The sequence below is a fragment of the Drosophila guanche genome, unplaced genomic scaffold (assembly GCF_900245975.1).
Source record: "Drosophila guanche unplaced genomic scaffold, DGUA_6, whole genome shotgun sequence".
NCBI lineage: Eukaryota > Metazoa > Arthropoda > Insecta > Diptera > Drosophilidae > Drosophila > Drosophila guanche.
Genome location: NW_022995754.1, coordinates 126,073 through 143,170, shown reverse-complemented (window position 1 = coordinate 143,170; position 17,098 = coordinate 126,073). Strand labels below are relative to the sequence as shown.

Sequence of the window (17,098 nt, the reverse complement as noted above, 5' to 3'; positions counted from 1 at the left end):
GCGAAGTTATGCCGCAACAAACTCGCGAACTATAAAACTAAAGCGTGTTCAACAAATGACAGAAGCCTTTTTTTATGAACACTTTCAGAACGGTTTATGTATTTATTTATATGCCACGTGCTATCAAAGCCAGTCTATCGGAAATAAACTACTGTTTGGACTCTATTGTTTAAAATATCTTTATTGAAATAAAACTGGAGTTATAATCGTGCATAAACTAAGAAATTCACAAAATAAACAAGCAGAATTTTTTCCCCTCAGCATTTGGCAACACTGTTGGTTTAATGTGACCATTTCTTCATGGCAAACAGCTGATTTTATAATAGTCAGGCAAATCGGAAAATTTATATCTACTGGAACGCTTTTATAATTAGCAAACAGGAAATATCCAGTTTAACAGAGCCAGACATCTAGAATACAAGTTTTGAAAAGCCATGCCCATTTCGGAAGTCTACAAAAATGGTCTCCGAGACTTCTTGATGAATGAGAAAAACAGGGCTATATTGATACAGCTAGCCAAGAGTACAACAAAAAATGTGTGTAAAATCGAAGATCCTCGGGGTAAGAAAACTAGACTTTATTTAATAGAGGCGTATCTTTAGACGCTAATATACCCTTACAGAAGCCATTGATTACCTGATGGCGCACGTTGAAAATATACACGTTTTATTGTCCAAACGTCTCGTCACGCGCGAACTCCTGTTTATGTATGTGAAAAGACGCTTACCGGAGATAGCGACAAACTTCACCAAGGCGGATTTGGTAACGAAAGTTATCAGGTATTGGGAGCAACAGCAACCCGTAGAACCCATTAACACACCAAGCAACGAAGAGGAGTATCCCATTCACACTATCGCTCGGAAATTCGGCGAGTGGTTTTTTGAACGCTTTAATTCTGACCAGCTCAGCCTTATAGATTTGTGGAACGATGCGGCATTGCACTTGACTATTATTGCAAGCGATGGAATTAATGTGCAAGAGTGTCAGACGGCAGCAGAGGTACTTTCAGTACTTATAAGAACAAAAAAACAATTTGGCTTCCAGTTTAACCCAAACTTAACCCACGGTGGAATACAAGGGCGCATGGATTCCTATGGTCAAGTCTTGGTAGTCTCCTGTGGCACTCTTCACACAACCGAGTCCTGTGTTGGCGTTTTTGAATGCGTCTTTGTACTGTTGCGTGATCCCTATTCCGAAAACAATTGGAAGCCCAAAAGATTTAAATGCTTGCTAAAGAGCGAGCTTCAGCCACGCATCCTCCATAGTCTGAGAGAGTGCGAGACTCTGCAGACAGTACTGTCCCTTCCGATGCCTAACGAAGAATTGGACTAGCGGTGGACTACTATAGAACGATTAAATGTGAAATAACCTTTCAATAGCTCAGGAGCCCACCAAATTATATCACGTATCTGTTTGGTTATCTTAACATACCCTTAGCTTAGAAATATGGAATGTATTTTGTATAAACTTACAATTTCACTCGAAGATCAAAGAGGTCTCCGTATAGACTTGTGTAGTCAACCCAACTGAAATTTCAAAGAGAACGTGGACATTAGAAAAGAGAGAGATTATAGAACTCTATCAACAATAAATTAGTCTCAGTCATAGTTTTTAGCGTTGATTGCTTCTTCAATTAAGAGAATTTTGCCCTTCATTGATAGTTTTGAATAAGTAAAGAATAAATACAGTACTGTTGTACGAGCACTTTTAAGATACCAATTATGGAGAGAGACTTCAATGTTATTAGTCCATAAGAGACTAACAAAAACAATTTTATATTTAATCTATGTCAAAATAAAGTTTCTTTTCCACACAACAAATTTAAGCTGTAGTCAATTATGGTGTACGAATAAGTATGCAAAGTTAAACGAAAACAAAAAGAATATTCAATCAGACATATGTAACCAAACAAAATTATTTTGTTTTGTTTATGTATTTAATTGCCTAAAAACTTAAATGCTGTCGAATGACTATTGACGTATATTTAAAGGGTGTCCTTAGCAAGGTCGTATAAATAAATTATTACCAGTTGAGTAAGCCACACGAACAAGGAGCGCTCTTCCATGATCAGCGGCACACTGAAATTGTAGTACACATTAATATGTATGTTTTTTAAGACAAATGGGCAGAGCGTGAACGGAATGTACATATAGAATATATATATTTATATATATAAATATATAGATATATATATATATATATATATATATATATGTGTGTAAATATTATGTATTATAAATCGGATACATGCGTTTTCGAACAAAGTATTAGAATACTTAAGTGTGTAGTGCGCAACACACGCCTACAAATTGAATTCGTTCACCAAAGACCCTACTTCTAATAGCTGGTAGCCAGAAACCACAGGGCATATGTATATATATACATCGTTTCTGTACATGTAAATGCAAGGTGCGGGTGATTTCTAGGCGAACTTTCTCTCTGATAGAATTTTAAAACTAGTAACTAACGCGAGTTGGGCGTATAAGTTTTCTTACGAGCTGGAAAAGGAATTACGTTTATTCGATGTCGTTGTTCATCTCTACATTTTCTCTTGTATAAAGGGATGCATTAGTGATTGATTGAGTGAGATCCGCTTCGCTGGATCAAGGGCAAACATGTTCTCTAGAAGATCCTTGAGCTGAGTGACCTTGCGATGCTGATCATCGGGCAGATTTTGATCCGCAATGAGTTCTTGCTGCAGATTGCGCGATGGCTTTACGACTGGCATCACAACAATCTTCTCCTGCAGATGGAAGACGATATAAATTTTGTGTTGTTGCAAATGCAAAGTGTTTCTACTCTTACCCTTTCCGTGAGCTTGTCTATCTCGTGATAGAGGAAATTGCAGTTCTGATCAAAGTGCTGCTCTCTGAATTGACCCTTTCTTACAATACGATTTGGTATCTTGCCCTTAACGTCCATGAAAAACTTTAACATCTGATTGTTACTCTTTCCGCTGAATAAAATCTTTCCCGTATATAGCTCGTAGATGGTGCAACCAGCAGACCAAGTGTCAATTCCATAGTCATATGGTATTCCCAAGATAATCTCTGGCGATCGATAGAACCGCGACACCAAGTAAGGAGTAATTTCATTGTCACTTATGGCCGAAGCAGACCCAAAGTCGCAAAGCTTCAGAATCAAATTATTCTCGTTGACTAAAATATTATCCGGCTTAATGTCCGCATGCAGAATACCTGTTTTTTTCAGAAGCTTGAGAGCTAAAAACAGCTGCTGAGTGTAACTGCGCACTGCTTTGATGTGCAACCCGACATTTTTGCCATATTTCTTTAACACCTCACGCAAATTCATGGCCAGTGGCTCGAACACCATGCAGAGATGCTTGACGGAGAAAAATAAAAGGAGTAAAAAATAACAAAAATTGTTATAAGGAGAAAATCTATATATTAATGTTATATTAATGACAATAAAGAAAGTCTATTATATTGTGTTTGGCCATATATGTATGTATGTATGTATATTGTGTGTTTACATTTACCTGTTTGTGGAAAAAATGGCGATTCAACCGCAGGCAGTGGAAACGATCTTCGGGATCGGCATCGTTGAGTTTCTTGAGGATTTCCAACTCTCGCAACCCGGTTTTATGCCTGTTCATATTGAACATATAAAATAGGTTTAAAAAGCGTAAGATATTTACAAACATTGTACTTACATAATTTCGTTGTTACGAATGATCTTTATCGCTACATTTGCCTGTCCCCGGGCCTGATCCCGCCCACGCACCACATTGCTGAACACTCCTTGACCCGTGTAGCCACTTACCAAGTAGCGATTGTCTAGAACTTCTCCAATCCGCACACGATAATACCCCTCGGCGTCATCCCAGTTGTCGGTAAGGGAGGGATTCTCATGCTGATGCTTGTTGTGAATAATTGTGCTTGGCGACTGCGAGAGGTAACATAGGGTTAGTTGAGGCAATATGGGAATTGGGGACCGAAATTTACAAGCCTGTAACTCACATCGAAATTGGAATCAACATCCTGATCCGCAAACATGTCCCACTCATTGCGTTTTTCTTTTCCCGAACTATTTTTCTGACTGTTGGAATTTTCCAACTGCTGCTGCTCCTTAGAGTGATCCAAGTCATTGAGTGTGAGGGTGGGCGTGGGAGTTCTTGGTTGGCGATCGCGTTGCGACGAGCCTGCCGAGGTGCTACGAGACTCATAAGAGTTTGAATTTTGAGGAGTGGGCGATTCCTGCCCTGTTCCCAGTTTCTGTTGCAAAGGTTCAAGTTAGGCAAACACTTTTTAGCAAGGACTAAGAGGACGACTAACCTTAAGAAGCTCCTCGCGCCTTTTCCGACGCTGCTCTATGATACGTTCCTCATCATCTTCATCCTCGTTGATGTCTATATCCAGATTGACGTCATCGTCACTGCTCTCCTTGTCGTGCATCTTCTGACCTTCGCTCAGTGAGCCTTTGTAGCGGTCTCGGTCGTTGTCAGCGCCGCCACGTGCTCCAACACGATTGTTACCACCAAAGCCACCACGATCCCGATCTTGGAAGCGTTCGCGCTCACGGCGCCTGTCTGACTCAAACTTACTGCGACTGTGAGACCGCTGACGATTGAAGCGACCGTCTCGCACCCGTGGACGACCAGTACGTGGTTCAACAGTGGGTTGTGGTCTGTCTGTTCCTGTTCCACGGCGCTCCCGATCCCGGCTATGCTCGTGTCTTTCCCGCTGTTTATCGCGATTGATCTCCTGGCGCAAGTCTTCCATGTTACGATTGTTCTGCTGAAGGTTCCGGCGAGTGGGAGTGCGGCTACGCACAGGATCCCGGTCTCTAGAGCGGCGGTCACGTCGTCCATGAACCGGATCGTCGCGTACACGACTTCTAGCCGCTGCTGTGGAAGGTGGTGCGTGTCGTCTTCGCTTCTCTTTTGTAGGCGAGGGCGTGCGTTGGCCTCCGCTAGAATCATCCAATAATATAACATCGGATTCATTTGAGTTATGGATGCTAGACTGTTTATTATTAACATTTTTACTAGTTGCAGTAGCCAACGGCGCTGCAGACTTGCTGACGACCATCCGATGCGGTTGGAATAATGGCTGCGAATGGCCCTTGCTGGGTATTTGCTGCACCGACTGTGTTCGGGAATTGGGTTCACTTCTTTCATCAGCGTCTGGGTCCGACATGTACGCGCCCAGGCGGGCCTGTAGCAATGCCTTCTGCTTCATAAGATCCTCTAAATTTAACTCATCTTCTATAATGGAAGCAATAATCGGACTAGCAACATCCATGGGGCTGAAAAGTGTAAATACATATATCAGAAATGTGGCAAGAGCGAACGCATTACAAGCGCAGTCAAATGCATTTCGATATTCAGATAAACTTACACATCACTCTCGCTGCTCGAACTGCCCACCTCCAAAACTGGGAGCACCTTGTTCTGTATTGTCTTTGTAATCTCTTCCACGAGACTACACGGGTCTGTTTGCAATAATTTAGAGCTAGATATACAGAACTCGGTGCCATTGCGGCTCGCCTTCTGCATGATTTCGGAGAACTTGTCGCTAAGTCCATAGCTCTTCTGTTGCTTGGCGCTTGAATGTGCGTCAGAGTCATGCGAAGACTCGCTATGGCGGTGGTGACGCTTCTTGGACTTTTTGTGCTTTTTGTGAATATGTTTATCTTTATCACTCTTGCTGGATGTGGACTTTTTGTGTTTCTTATGCTTCTTCTGTTTCTTGAGCTTGGCTCGGCGCTCCTCTGTTCCGCTATTATTGCTGGAGTCGAGACTGTTTCGAGAGCAATGGGAAACGCAAGAAATTAATAAATGTATGTACATGCATACCACACACACACACGACATAACCAAAAAAAAATAAAAATTGCATGGCATAATTTATAATCTTTACTTACCTTTTTTCGTCACTCATTTTGTTTTATCACAAACACTTAAATGGAAAACAAAACTAGCTAAAGTGTGTCTTAAATCTGATTATTTTTGGTTAAGTTAACTTTTCCTTACACATATGTGAATGCATTTATAAAATAAAATCGGGTGTGAAAACCATTAAACATCGATATATCGTTTGAGAGAAAAAGTGCGGTCACACACACGAATGAAAATTACTTCTCCCTCTTTTCAGGGTACCAACAACCAACAGCAATTTTAGGCGGGACGTTTTGGTTTTCTGTTGAGCGACCCAGCTCAGCTCTAAATATATTATCCACGAAAGTTACTCAACATTCTTTAGGAAAAGCGAAGCCATACGGTAACTAGCATGTATATTTTTCTTTAATTATTATTCGGCTTATGTACACATATTGTATTGTGAGCCATACTAATGCTAACAGACAACCACAAAGTCTACATCATGATCATCTTTGTCAATGCTTAGGTCGAGAACAGCATCCTCTTCTACAGACATGGCTTTTGAGTCTTCTGTAGAAATTGAGGGTAGTTTGACATCTCTTCGGACTTCGTCGAACTTTGTAGAACTGCTAGTATTAAGATCATCGTCTTCGTCGTCACTGACCTCCATAATGCCATTGTTGTCGTCCGAGTCTGGCTGTGATGTGGAATAGTTCTCGCTGAAGGATGACGATGACGATGACGACGACGACGAGGAGCTGTTGTCCTGCTCTAATTGTTGCTCCAGCTCGTGGATGCTGTACATCAGAAGAGTAAAATCATTCCGCCGCTTCTGAAACTTGCGCTCCATTTTGAGTTTCTTCTGTATAAGGTCATCAATTTCTTTTTTAATTATTTCTATTTGCTTCTGAGTGCCGTTTCGATCGGGTTGCTGCTCGATGAGCGAGGCCAACAAATCATATTCCATTTTGTTTTTTCGTATTTGCTTAGCTGTCACTAGATCCTTCTTACTCGCTTCAATCTCCTCCTTGGCAAGGTCAATGCTCTCCTCATGCTGTTTCACCAGCTTGCTGTAGTTATCACGTTCCTCTTTGATCATTTGAAGGGTCTGCACATTCTTCAACGCTGTCAGCTTGCACTGGGCAAACTGAGCCATCAGCCGGTCATACAAATTTTGGCTATAAAATAAACCAAAGAACTATATTTGGGCCTCACTCGTCTAGTATTTGCGTACCTAGTTTCCGACGAGTCATTTTTGGAGTTTGCATATTTGAGAAAATGCTTTAGTAGCACATTCAAGCGTCGGTCCTCTCCAGTACCGTCGCCATCAATAAGCAGACGCTGCTTTATAATTTCCTCTGTGGACATGCGAATATTTGATAGATTTAGATGTATATTTTCTTTAATAATAAACAATTATTTACTTACCGTCGTTCATTTTTACACCAGCTGCTGTCGAAAAAGAATCTATCGATGTATAATAAAAAGTATGCCCGTATTTCTCAGGCTATCGAAAATACAGAGAGAGTGATTTTACAAATTTAGCAAATTTATTTAAAAAAACATTATTTGAAAAATATATTTCACATGTTAAAATCGAGAGGCGCTGATGTGGGCGGAGACATTGCGAGAGAAAGCCGCAGCGAAGGAACTGATCCAATGAATCGAACGTCAGAGTCGGTTCAACTGCCTCCGGGGCACATCAACATCGATTTGCTGCGTGAGCGGTCTCAACTCTTGGCGGCTCGGCTTCACCAGGCTGGACGAGAGATGGAGATGCAGTCGACATCCACTGTCCCTTTTGGCGCAAATAACTTCATGCGCATCAATACATCATTGCCACAAACGCTGCCATTAGATACACCGCCCAGAAGCGGACTTGCTCCAAATATATCGTGTAATGCTGCGTCCGTCCCGATTCTGGTGGAGGTTCCAATGCCAATGAACGTGCAACATCACTTCGCAGGACCATGTAACACTGCGGTGCCGGTGCAAGTTCCGATGCACACACCTCCCCAAATGCAGACTAACACAATGCCAGCATATTCGGTATGCAGTTCCGTTGCCCAAGGACCTGTTAAGCAAAGAAAAAAGTCTAAGCGAGCACTCAGGGAGGAGGTAAACGCTCTGCAGGAGCTAGTTCAACGGATTTCCCTGGTGTCTCCAGATGTCAATACATATGCGGGTCGCCTCATTCGCCAGAGTGATGTGCTGTCGCAGCTCGAGTGGACACCCCATGTTGATATGGGCCGACAACAGGTGGTCATGTCTCAACAAGCTTCTCTTCGCCAAATGCCCCATCGTGGCAGCGACGTAACTCGACGGCTTCTGCCCCAGAAGGGGAATGAACGCCCACGACGCGATTCGGAATTGTCTAGCGCAAGCAGCAATAGCCCCCCTGAACAGCAGCAAGGGACCAAACAAGAGGCCAGATCAGCGCGCAAGATTAGGAGTAAGAAATCAGACGAATCGGCTGGTGAAAGCACTTCACAGTCGTTTAAGACCGAACTGGAGGCGATGCGTGCATATATCAATATGATAGTTCGGAACTACATGGGTGCGGAACATAAGCTTCCTGCAGAATTAATATTTTCTGGGGACTTTTCCGATCTGGAAGCGCATGCGAAACGTCTTGTAAAAGAAGGTTTTGGTAGAATTGTTGAGGATGAAATTCGAGTGAATCGCAAGAACAATAAGCAGGCGTTTATCACAATGTCCACGGATCGTGAAGGTCTCGAGCATGACGGTATTGTACTTTTGCCAGTGGCTCGAAGGTACGCCTTCGAAGGGGATACCGTGCGTGCTTTTGTTTTGAATGTTGGCGCTCAATCCATGCCACCAGGTAAGTTTCTTGTTTCAATGAAGACGCAAGCACTCTTTAAACTCTTTGCACTGACAGCCGAAGACGAGGAGTTCTCTAATGAGATAGCGGCCCAGGACTCGGACGCCGATGTTGACAATGTCGTCGTCATATCGTCAGACAACTGCCCAAAGGCGTTCGTCATAGGGATTGTCAAGCAAACCGAGCTTCGCCAGATTGTCGGTACAATATCGTTTACCAATCCAACGCAGCTGTCTAAGGATCAACTATTTTACAAGTTTCGCCCTTTTGACCTGCGCCTCCCGATGGTCTACATACCGGAAATGGACTGCAGGAAGCACATAGGAAGCAAACAGCCTGAGGAGGTGTGTGGCCTGCTTTACTTAGCCCACATCCTCGAGACTGACTGCAACGGGCACTGCATAGCAGAATTGATTCAGCCGGTGGGCCGGATTGGTAATTTGCCGGACGAACTCAAGGCCATTATGATCCATAACAGCTTGGGCGATGTAAAACCCTTCGAGCAAAAATTTAACGATATGTTCGCAAGTGCCTTCAGTTCTGAGAGTACAGAAGATCAGGCCCAACGTCGGGACTTGCGGAAGAAATGTATATTTACCGTAGATCCACTGACTGCGCGTGACCTGGACGACGCAGTCTCCATTGAACAGGTGGGAGATAACGACTATGAGGTGGGCGTACACATATCGGACGTGTCTCACTATCTTCAAGAGGATTCAGAGTTGGACAATATCGTCAAAGAGCGTTCAACGTCTATCTATCTAGCCAACGAAGTTATCCACATGCTTCCTCAGCCGCTCTGCATGCGGTGTTCTCTACTGCCTGGTGAGGATAAGCTTGCATTTTCGGTGTTCTGGCGCATGGATAGAAACGGGGTGCAGCTACAGGAAAAGCCAAAGTTTACTCGGACCATTATTAGGTCATGCACGCAGTTTGCCTACGAGCACGCTCAAAAGATCATCGACAATCCGCACGAGCTCTTCAGTGAACACGATTTCCCCTCCATTCTTAACGGCTTTGACGCCAATGACGTAGTAAAGCGAGTGCTCTGCTTACATGGCATTGCAAGCTCACTGCGTAAAGCACGCAATGACAAAGGGGCCATTAGCTTCAATAATCCCAAGCTTCGCTTTATCCTCGATCCCGTCAGTGGCGAGCCAGAAGACTTTGAAGTGGAGAAGCAGAAAGAGGCGAATCGCATGATCGAAGAGTTTATGCTTTTGGCCAACCAATCCGTTGCGCGTTTTATCCACGACTCGTTTCCGGAGATTTCAGTGCTTCGAAATCACCCGCCGCCACTTATGAAGTCGCTGAAGGGACTAAAGGAGAAGTTTCATGCCTTGGGTTTTAATTTAGACTACAGCTCTTCGAAGGCGCTTCAACAGAGCATCGTGAGACTGTGCCAGGAGGCCTCCAATCCCCTTGCAATGAGCTTCTGTCTTAGTCGTCTTCTGATGAAACCGATGGCCAGAGCTAAGTAAGTAACGCCCCCTATTGGCCCCTCAACGCGTTTGAATCTAAATGTATACTCCCCAAATTCCAGCTACTTTTGCAGCGAAGGAAAAACAGAGCCGGCTGATCTCTGGCACTACGCCCTATCCATTCCCATCTACACACACTTCACCAGCCCGATTCGTCGATATCCCGATATAATGGTGCATCGGTAATTACCGTAGATATCCACACTTTTCTTTTATTCATATATGAACACTTTATCTTTCGTTTAGCCTACTGGCAGCTTCGCTTAACTACTGCCCACCTCCGGGCCGTAGTCCTGCAGAGCTGCACTCGCTGACAAAAATTGCTAACGAGCGCAAATACAATTCCAAAAATGCAGGCGAGGAGTCGTGCAATTTGTACTTTAAGCGATATGTTAGCAACAAGCAGCGAGTCAGCATGACCGCTGTAGTTATGGAAATATTCCAGCACATGATGAATGTACTAACCCTTGAATCGGGGCATGTTATCAGCATTAACTACAAAATGCAGAAGGTCCACGTAGACGCACAGAATGCGCCCAACTTTTTATTGATTACAAAACATAAAGAGAGGCAGGCGCCCCGCAAGTTGCAAATGCTTTCCATAGTACCCATTTACCTTATGATATGGGACAACAAGTTGACTGGCTTTCTGCATACGGAGAACCAGAACCAGCCACTGGACGCGTCCAAAAGTCAGCTCAGCGGCAAGAAAAAGCAAAAGCCCCGGCAGTCAGCAAGAACGCCCGACCAACAGTGACACTGCCAACAGTTTATGCCCTACTACCTCAAATGTTGTTCGGCCTGAAGCACAGGCGCAGGATCTCAGCCAGCAGCAAGCACATCAACAACAACACCACCCAAACCCACAGCAGCGGATCTATTATATGCTGGAAAACAGTTTATAACTAGACAAGTATAGTTTCTATATTAACCATACATTTTATGATCCGAAACTTTCTGCCAATATTGATTCACGATGGACACTATTATTGACACCTAGCTAGGCAAGAGCTAGGCCTAAATTAAATCTGTGATGCTCATTCTACTTATGCATAGCATGCGCATATCTCAATGAGCTGTAGAAATTCATGTTTTTTGTACAATATGAACAATAAATCCAAAACACACAACAGTCTGTATCTCATACGCACGTATAGTCTAGCACAAAACACAAAGAAATATATTCAGGTCCGTCCGGTTTTCACACACTCTCACTAAAAATACTCATTGATCTCTCGGATTCTGTTTTATCGACTCCAGAAGTAAATAAAATGTTCCTTTTCGTGGTTTCGTCTTATCAAAAATACTTCTACAAACATACTTCAGTGTATACGTACACATGAATGCATACGTATGAAATATTTTTAAAAGCATGAGAGAGCTTTCTTGTGAGAGAGAGGTAATATGGAAAATCGGATGCACGTCGGGTGTCTATAAATGCCCAACTAAGTTGTCTCTGATTCAGACTTGTGGTTTCAGAGTCAAGCAAACCCGCTGGGCCCAGGGTTTGTCTGAAATGGAAAGCATCGTCAGTTTATTGGGTGTGATAGGTAAATTCTGTTCGGTAAATACAAAAAACCTAACGTTCTCGTCCTAGGCATTGTGCTGCTGATAATCGGGCTCTCGGCCTATCCTCAGGCCGTTAACGAGCTGGGAGGCGGCAATTCCTGGCTGGCATCGTCTCAGCAACGGCCAGCAAGTGATGGCAGCACAATAACTCCTAAACCCACTACCCAGTCACCGCAGTACCTGGCCTGCTTGCAGTCGTGTCCGGCGACCAGCGAGTACAATCCCATCTGTGGCAGCGATAACGTGAACTACTACAATGTCGGGAAATTCGACTGCGCCGTTAGATGTGGGCAGAGTAAGTGAAAATGAGGGCTAACCGCACCTGATAAAAAGTTAATGAGTTCTCATGAAACTTATGTAGATGTTCGACGGATACATTTGGGAGCTTGTCGGAATACATAGTACCCCACAGGTCCCCGCCCAGTTATAATGGGAATGGATGATTCTGGAAGGAACCCTAAAAATTCCAGTTTTCAACTTGGTACGAATACTAGAGTCAATCTATCAGAATTGTAAACAAATAAAAAAAAGCAAATAAAATAAAATGTTGCGATTGTATTGCATGTGAAAGGCCGACCCCGACTCAAGCGCTATCTCCGTCTCAGTTTATAGAGCAGTCGCAATCGCGCCGTTTGTCTGTTTAGTAAGCCGTTTTAACGTAGCTGCTTCATTTCGAAATAATGTCGTGGTTCGGTGTGTGCTACATTTGCAGTAAGTCTGATACTCAGTATCTATGTAGAAATCAAACACCCATCGTTTATATGATCTTACAGCTCTTGTGGCATTGATCTGTCAGGGCGGGCTGATGGCAGCGCCTGTGGACCACAATCCCAAATCGCAGGTGGAGTACATAAATAGCCTGCCAAATGGGAGCCCCAACGCATATCCGAATATTGTGTCCATCACTCGTCCCCCTATTGTGACCCAAACTGCTCCATCTCCGCCTCTCAACTCGAAGAATTTTGCATTTAATCCGAAAACGAAGACTTGGACACTTATAGCACCTAGTGATCCGCAACCAAATGATGAGACGCTTGTCTGGAATCAGGCCAATGACAAATGGCTAACCAGCTCTCGCTAGGCATTCAAGCAATCTGGAGCAATAGCAATCCTAACTATTTATGTTCTTTAATGGTACATATATGAAAGTAAAACTGGAAACAGTTCTGTGGACACTCATCCAGACTTAGCGGTAGTAATGGCGACTTTGAAGATGCGTGTCCGTGGGGATCGATTGAGTCTGGCGCATGCGACAGAGCTCGTCGGCACTGTAGTTTAATTTGCGTGTAGCGCTCTCTGAGAACTCCTCGAATTTTGTCACTAGATCTACCAGCTGAGCCTTGATTGCTTGCACCTCGATTCGTACGTCGCTCAGGGCATTTGTGTGGTTCTTCAGGTTGACCGTCACCTCGTGCTCCTGTCGAAGCTGTTGCGGAACATTCGTAGCGGACCGCGGACGCAGTAGCTCGTTCAAATGGGAGAGCTGCTGTGACGGCTTATTCTGGTTTCTATCAGCCACGTCTCTCTGACTCTGGGGGCACTGTTGCTGGCGCTGCAGACTGCGACTGAAGATATTGTAGTTGCTTTCGAACTGACGACGCCGTAGACTCTGATTCCTGTCACGTCTCTCTGCCACCAGTTTGTATATATTTAGCTTGATGTTTTCGGGCAACTGGTTATCACGCGGATCGTTGGGTCGAAAGGCGAACTGCAGCTTGTCGCGAGAGGTGCTCAACAGGGCACTTCGCTTGCAAAGTTGGATCAAATGGGCTGGCGCATTCCTTAATAGTCGCGAAAAGAAGAGACTCTCTAGACGCGATACAAGCTCTGCCTGTCTCACCTGGCGGTCCAGTGAGGCACTGACTTGCAGTCCTTGAATGTCACTGACAGCCAAGCCCACCATCAAGTTGGTTAGAATCACAGTGACCAGCAGGACAAAAGATAGGAAGATGATGTGGGCGGTGACGGGGAACTTTACGGCATAGTCACCGTAGAAAATGTCTTCAAACTCTAGCTCGCCGGACATCATGGTTATGGTCTTCAGAAATGACCATGTTATGTTCTCAAAGGCTGGGTAATCATTAAAGAGCACAGCAAAGCTTAGCCCGAAGGCCACAAAGAGGCATATGTACGCCAACATAAACTTTCCAAAATTGACAGCCACTGATTTAAGTATATAAGGGGGTTCCTATTATGCGGCTTATAGGAAAATTGTAAAGTTATTTACATACCTTTGGTAAACATTTGAACATAAATTCCAAATATGGGAAAGCGACCAACCAACATCATCAGCTCCAGCCAGACCAGAAGGATCACCACTGCGGCCACATGATGCTGCCATATTGGGACCGCCCTCAAGTCACCAGTACTCACGATATCCGGCGACTGGGAATATAAGTGGGCGGTTTCTGGGTAAATCGATTAGCTAGGTAATTACCTCCAAAGGACACGTACCACACAGAGAAACACTCCAAATACAATTGACCACTGAAGCCAGTTCTCCCAGTATTTTGCATACCCGTGGAGGCCGTGTGCCATCTGAAACAACTCCTTTCCGAGCAAAATACAATTCAGAATGATTACAAAGTAGCAAATTGTGGAAACATAGCCTGGTGCTATGCAAGTTGCCCCGTCCTTACAAGAGCGCGCAAACACCCCAATCACGTAGAGGGTGAACAGAAGCACGAAGATGGTATGATAGGCCAGGCTCATAAGAAAGAACTTGCGGATGCGGCGCCACTTGAGAAAAAGAAAAGTCTCGCAGAGTGGGTGCATTAAAATGCGTTTTTGCCCGACCTCTATTAATGCAAGAAGCAGCTCCGTTTCGCCGCGCTCCATCGATCGGCTGGGAACCAAGGGTTGAAAGTCAAGATAAATCTGGCAGTCCACATTTCCAAGTTCATTATCGTAGGCCTTGATCGAGGAGCTAAATTTGTTCATTAGTTTCGGTATTATCTCGGGAGTTCGTCGCACTATGAACGACAGCGCTGAGACGCGTCCATCGGTGCGGGCGGTGACATCGGCTCCGTGTTCTGTTGAAAGAAAAGTGAGTCAGTTTGCGCCTTAGTATTCTCCCATTTTGCGGGAGAAGAATATTAAAATTTCCAATTCACTTGCCAATTAACGCAAAGACACAGTTGCTGTACTCATTAAACGCTGCTGCGTGGAGTGGGGTGAATCCGAAATGATCGGCCTGTAAACACGTTCGGTCATCGTCAGTGATTGGTGTAATCGTGGAAAATTCTTACCCACCTTATTAACGTCCGCACCCGCGGTCAATAAAGCGTAGCAGCAGTCGAGGCAATCGGACTTCTTCACGATGGCTGCGTGCAGAGCCGTTCTGCCCTCACGGTATGTGGCGTTCACATTCGCGCCGTAGGATATAAGGAGATGCACTGTAGCGATCGACTGCGTGAGACAGGCTATATGTAGTGGCGTTTGTTGACTGGCATTTCGGCAGTCGACATCTGCTTTGTGTTCCAAGAGGAGTCGAGCGCAGTCCACGTAGTCGCTCTCTGCAGCTGTAATTAAAAAAATTATCAGTTATCCAATTATGTATGTGTCCTAAATTCCTGTGGGGTAACTGGGATATTCGTTTACCCAAGTGCAAAGCCGTGACTTTTCCTTCATAAAACTGCGAACGAACATCGGCATGGTGGCTGAGGAGTAATTGAACGCACTTGGTGTAACCCAATGCACTGGCCGTATGCAGAGGTGTCTCGGTGTACACCTGAGGGGTATTCGGATCTGCTCCGTACTTGAGTAAGATTTCGACGCAGTCCACGGCGTTCCCATCTATGGCATAGTGCAAGGCAGATAGCTTCTCGATACCGATGTTGATGTTCGCCTTTCGCCGCAGCAGCAGGAGAATGCACTCAACGCTTTTGGAACTGAGGCAAGAACATTTTAATTATACACATGTGGGCACTCTCAGTGTTTGGAGGTTAGTAGTAGACGCACAGAGGATGCATTTGAGTGGAAAATATGTTTGTTGTTAGACCAGCCCATGAGACCAGTACGATAAATATTTACACTCGCTACCCGAAACTGACCTGGCAGCGCAATGCAGCGGCGTAACCTCCTTTCTAGCATCCCAACGATTCGGATCGGAGCCGCGATCCAGCAGTACCTTGGCAATGGGAGCATTTCCTCGAAAGCAGGCAAAGTGAAGGGGTGTGCGACCCCTGTTGTCGGTGGCATTGGGATCGGCATTACAGTGGTTCAGCAGATGCATAATGTTCTCAACACTCCCGTATATTGAAGAGCAAATCAGAGCCAGATTGCAGTCGCTGGAGTCAGGAATGAGTTCTTGGATGCGATCCGTCAGATTTAGAATGAATAGTAACGAGGGGCAACTTACCCAAAATGCATCCCGTTTTTACCATATCAACGACGTGCTGGCCATTGGGCATTGCACACAATGTACGATCAATTTCTTGCGGGCGCCACACGTTCTGGGTTTGTTGCTGGCGGTCGAAAATCTTTTGCACCTCTTTGCTGAAGTCCGCATCAAAGTTGGCTTCACTCGAAACGCTACTCTTCTCGAAGAGCAGGTCCGCGTCCTGGTCGGCGACCTGATCGCTTTCCGAGTTCCATTTCAGATCATTTTCCTGCCAAAACAAACCATCCGGATGTTTGAGGCACATATGAGTACTTTTATAATGGGAGGAGGAACTGGCATGGCAGTTCGGCACTACTTACGATTATCGAAAAGCGCACGTTCTCCATTTTTCTCGGCCACTTCTGTCAGTTGTTATTTGTTTATACTCTTGCTGACAATACAATAATAAACGTTCGATTTCGACTGACCGACCGACCAAACGAGAGTGTGGCTGGCTCCAGCTGTCGGCAATGTGGTGTTTTTGCTGCCGCTCCCTGCACGCCTCATGGGGTCATCTATTTATTCTTACGAATGAATAAATCGGCAATTAATCAGAGCACGCAATTATACCCTTGACATATTTTCTGACCCTTATTGGTAAGATCATGAAGTCCAGCAGGAATATGGTGGCGTCGTTCGATACCTATTCTGTGATGAGCAATTTTGTTTGTTTAAAATATACAACTGCTCGCTCGCACCACTGGCAATGTGTGCTAATTTTTCACATTCACGGACGTGCCTTTGTTTTTCGTATGTCAATGGATTTATTCTCTTTTCCGTGACCAGCGCCAGCGAGGTGCGAAAGTGTAGTGAACGTTCCTTTCGAGACTTCAATTGCGATGCTATCCAGATCGCATGTTATCGTGCATATATATATGTATGTATATTTGTAAATGAATCTTTGATGACATTGAGATATTTATGCACACATTGCAGCCAACTAGCATATTTTCAAATATAAGTTTCACTCATGAGTACGCGCC

At 44.5% G+C, this 17,098-nt stretch overlaps 7 protein-coding genes across 12 annotated transcripts; 4 read left to right on the top strand and 3 right to left on the bottom strand.

The window, feature by feature from the left end:
* Positions 1-307: 307 nt before the first annotated feature.
* LOC117588999 (uncharacterized protein C3orf38 homolog) lies at positions 308-1,762 on the top strand. Its single transcript, XM_034280610.1, has 2 exons — positions 308-561; positions 623-1,762. Exons 1-2 carry the CDS (start codon positions 435-437, stop codon positions 1,330-1,332), a joined length of 837 nt encoding a protein of 278 aa, XP_034136501.1. The 5' UTR covers positions 308-434; the 3' UTR covers positions 1,333-1,762.
* Positions 1,389-5,903, bottom strand: LOC117588990 (serine/threonine-protein kinase PRP4 homolog). Of its 4 annotated transcripts, XR_004574183.1 has the most exons (10): positions 5,887-5,903; positions 5,361-5,762; positions 4,296-5,268; positions 3,981-4,235; positions 3,674-3,906; positions 3,500-3,608; positions 2,806-3,342; positions 2,515-2,743; positions 2,027-2,078; positions 1,389-1,526 (listed from the first exon to the last, which is right to left on the bottom strand). XR_004574183.1 is itself a non-coding variant. In XM_034280589.1 (9 exons), exons 1-8 carry the CDS (start codon positions 5,901-5,903, stop codon positions 2,540-2,542), a joined length of 2,730 nt encoding a protein of 909 aa, XP_034136480.1. In that variant the 3' UTR covers positions 1,938-2,078; positions 2,515-2,539. The 4 variants fall into 4 exon arrangements, 3 of the variants coding, with proteins under 3 accessions (XP_034136480.1, XP_034136481.1, XP_034136482.1); XM_034280589.1 differs by lacking the exon at positions 1,389-1,526 and having other exon boundaries at positions 1,938-2,078; XM_034280590.1 differs by lacking the exons at positions 1,389-1,526; positions 2,027-2,078 and having other exon boundaries at positions 2,483-2,743.
* Positions 5,904-6,269: 366 nt separating this feature from the next.
* LOC117588998 (THO complex protein 7) lies at positions 6,270-7,392 on the bottom strand. The gene is made up of 3 exons (XM_034280609.1): positions 7,271-7,392; positions 7,077-7,200; positions 6,270-7,020 (listed from the first exon to the last, which is right to left on the bottom strand). Exons 1-3 carry the CDS (start codon positions 7,278-7,280, stop codon positions 6,318-6,320), a joined length of 837 nt encoding a protein of 278 aa, XP_034136500.1. The 5' UTR covers positions 7,281-7,392; the 3' UTR covers positions 6,270-6,317.
* On the top strand, positions 7,351-11,295 carry LOC117588987 (DIS3-like exonuclease 2). The gene is made up of 4 exons (XM_034280584.1): positions 7,351-8,684; positions 8,742-10,161; positions 10,228-10,347; positions 10,412-11,295. The coding sequence occupies exons 1-4, from the start codon at positions 7,430-7,432 to the stop codon at positions 10,920-10,922; spliced, it is 3,306 nt and encodes a 1,101-aa protein (XP_034136475.1). The 5' UTR covers positions 7,351-7,429; the 3' UTR covers positions 10,923-11,295.
* Positions 11,296-11,557: 262 nt separating this feature from the next.
* Positions 11,558-12,255, top strand: LOC117589006. 2 transcript variants are annotated; one of them, XM_034280624.1, is made up of 3 exons: positions 11,558-11,706; positions 11,763-12,029; positions 12,096-12,255. In XM_034280624.1, exons 1-3 carry the CDS (start codon positions 11,682-11,684, stop codon positions 12,134-12,136), a joined length of 333 nt encoding a protein of 110 aa, XP_034136515.1. In that variant the 5' UTR covers positions 11,558-11,681; the 3' UTR covers positions 12,137-12,255. The 2 variants fall into 2 exon arrangements, with proteins under 2 accessions (XP_034136515.1, XP_034136514.1); XM_034280623.1 differs by having other exon boundaries at positions 11,662-11,715.
* Positions 12,256-12,281: 26 nt separating this feature from the next.
* Positions 12,282-12,895, top strand: LOC117589008. Its single transcript, XM_034280630.1, has 2 exons — positions 12,282-12,445; positions 12,508-12,895. The coding sequence occupies exons 1-2, from the start codon at positions 12,415-12,417 to the stop codon at positions 12,813-12,815; spliced, it is 339 nt and encodes a 112-aa protein (XP_034136521.1). The 5' UTR covers positions 12,282-12,414; the 3' UTR covers positions 12,816-12,895.
* On the bottom strand, positions 12,847-16,945 carry LOC117588988 (transient receptor potential channel pyrexia). Of its 2 annotated transcripts, XM_034280585.1 has the most exons (10): positions 16,759-16,940; positions 16,436-16,639; positions 16,095-16,344; positions 15,787-16,042; positions 15,335-15,624; positions 14,987-15,255; positions 14,852-14,927; positions 14,189-14,766; positions 13,966-14,119; positions 12,847-13,897 (listed from the first exon to the last, which is right to left on the bottom strand). In XM_034280585.1, the coding sequence occupies exons 2-10, from the start codon at positions 16,460-16,462 to the stop codon at positions 12,921-12,923; spliced, it is 2,877 nt and encodes a 958-aa protein (XP_034136476.1). In that variant the 5' UTR covers positions 16,463-16,639; positions 16,759-16,940; the 3' UTR covers positions 12,847-12,920. The 2 variants fall into 2 exon arrangements, with proteins under 2 accessions (XP_034136476.1, XP_034136478.1); XM_034280587.1 differs by having other exon boundaries at positions 13,811-13,922; positions 16,436-16,945.
* Between the last annotated feature and the right edge of the window lie 153 nt (positions 16,946-17,098).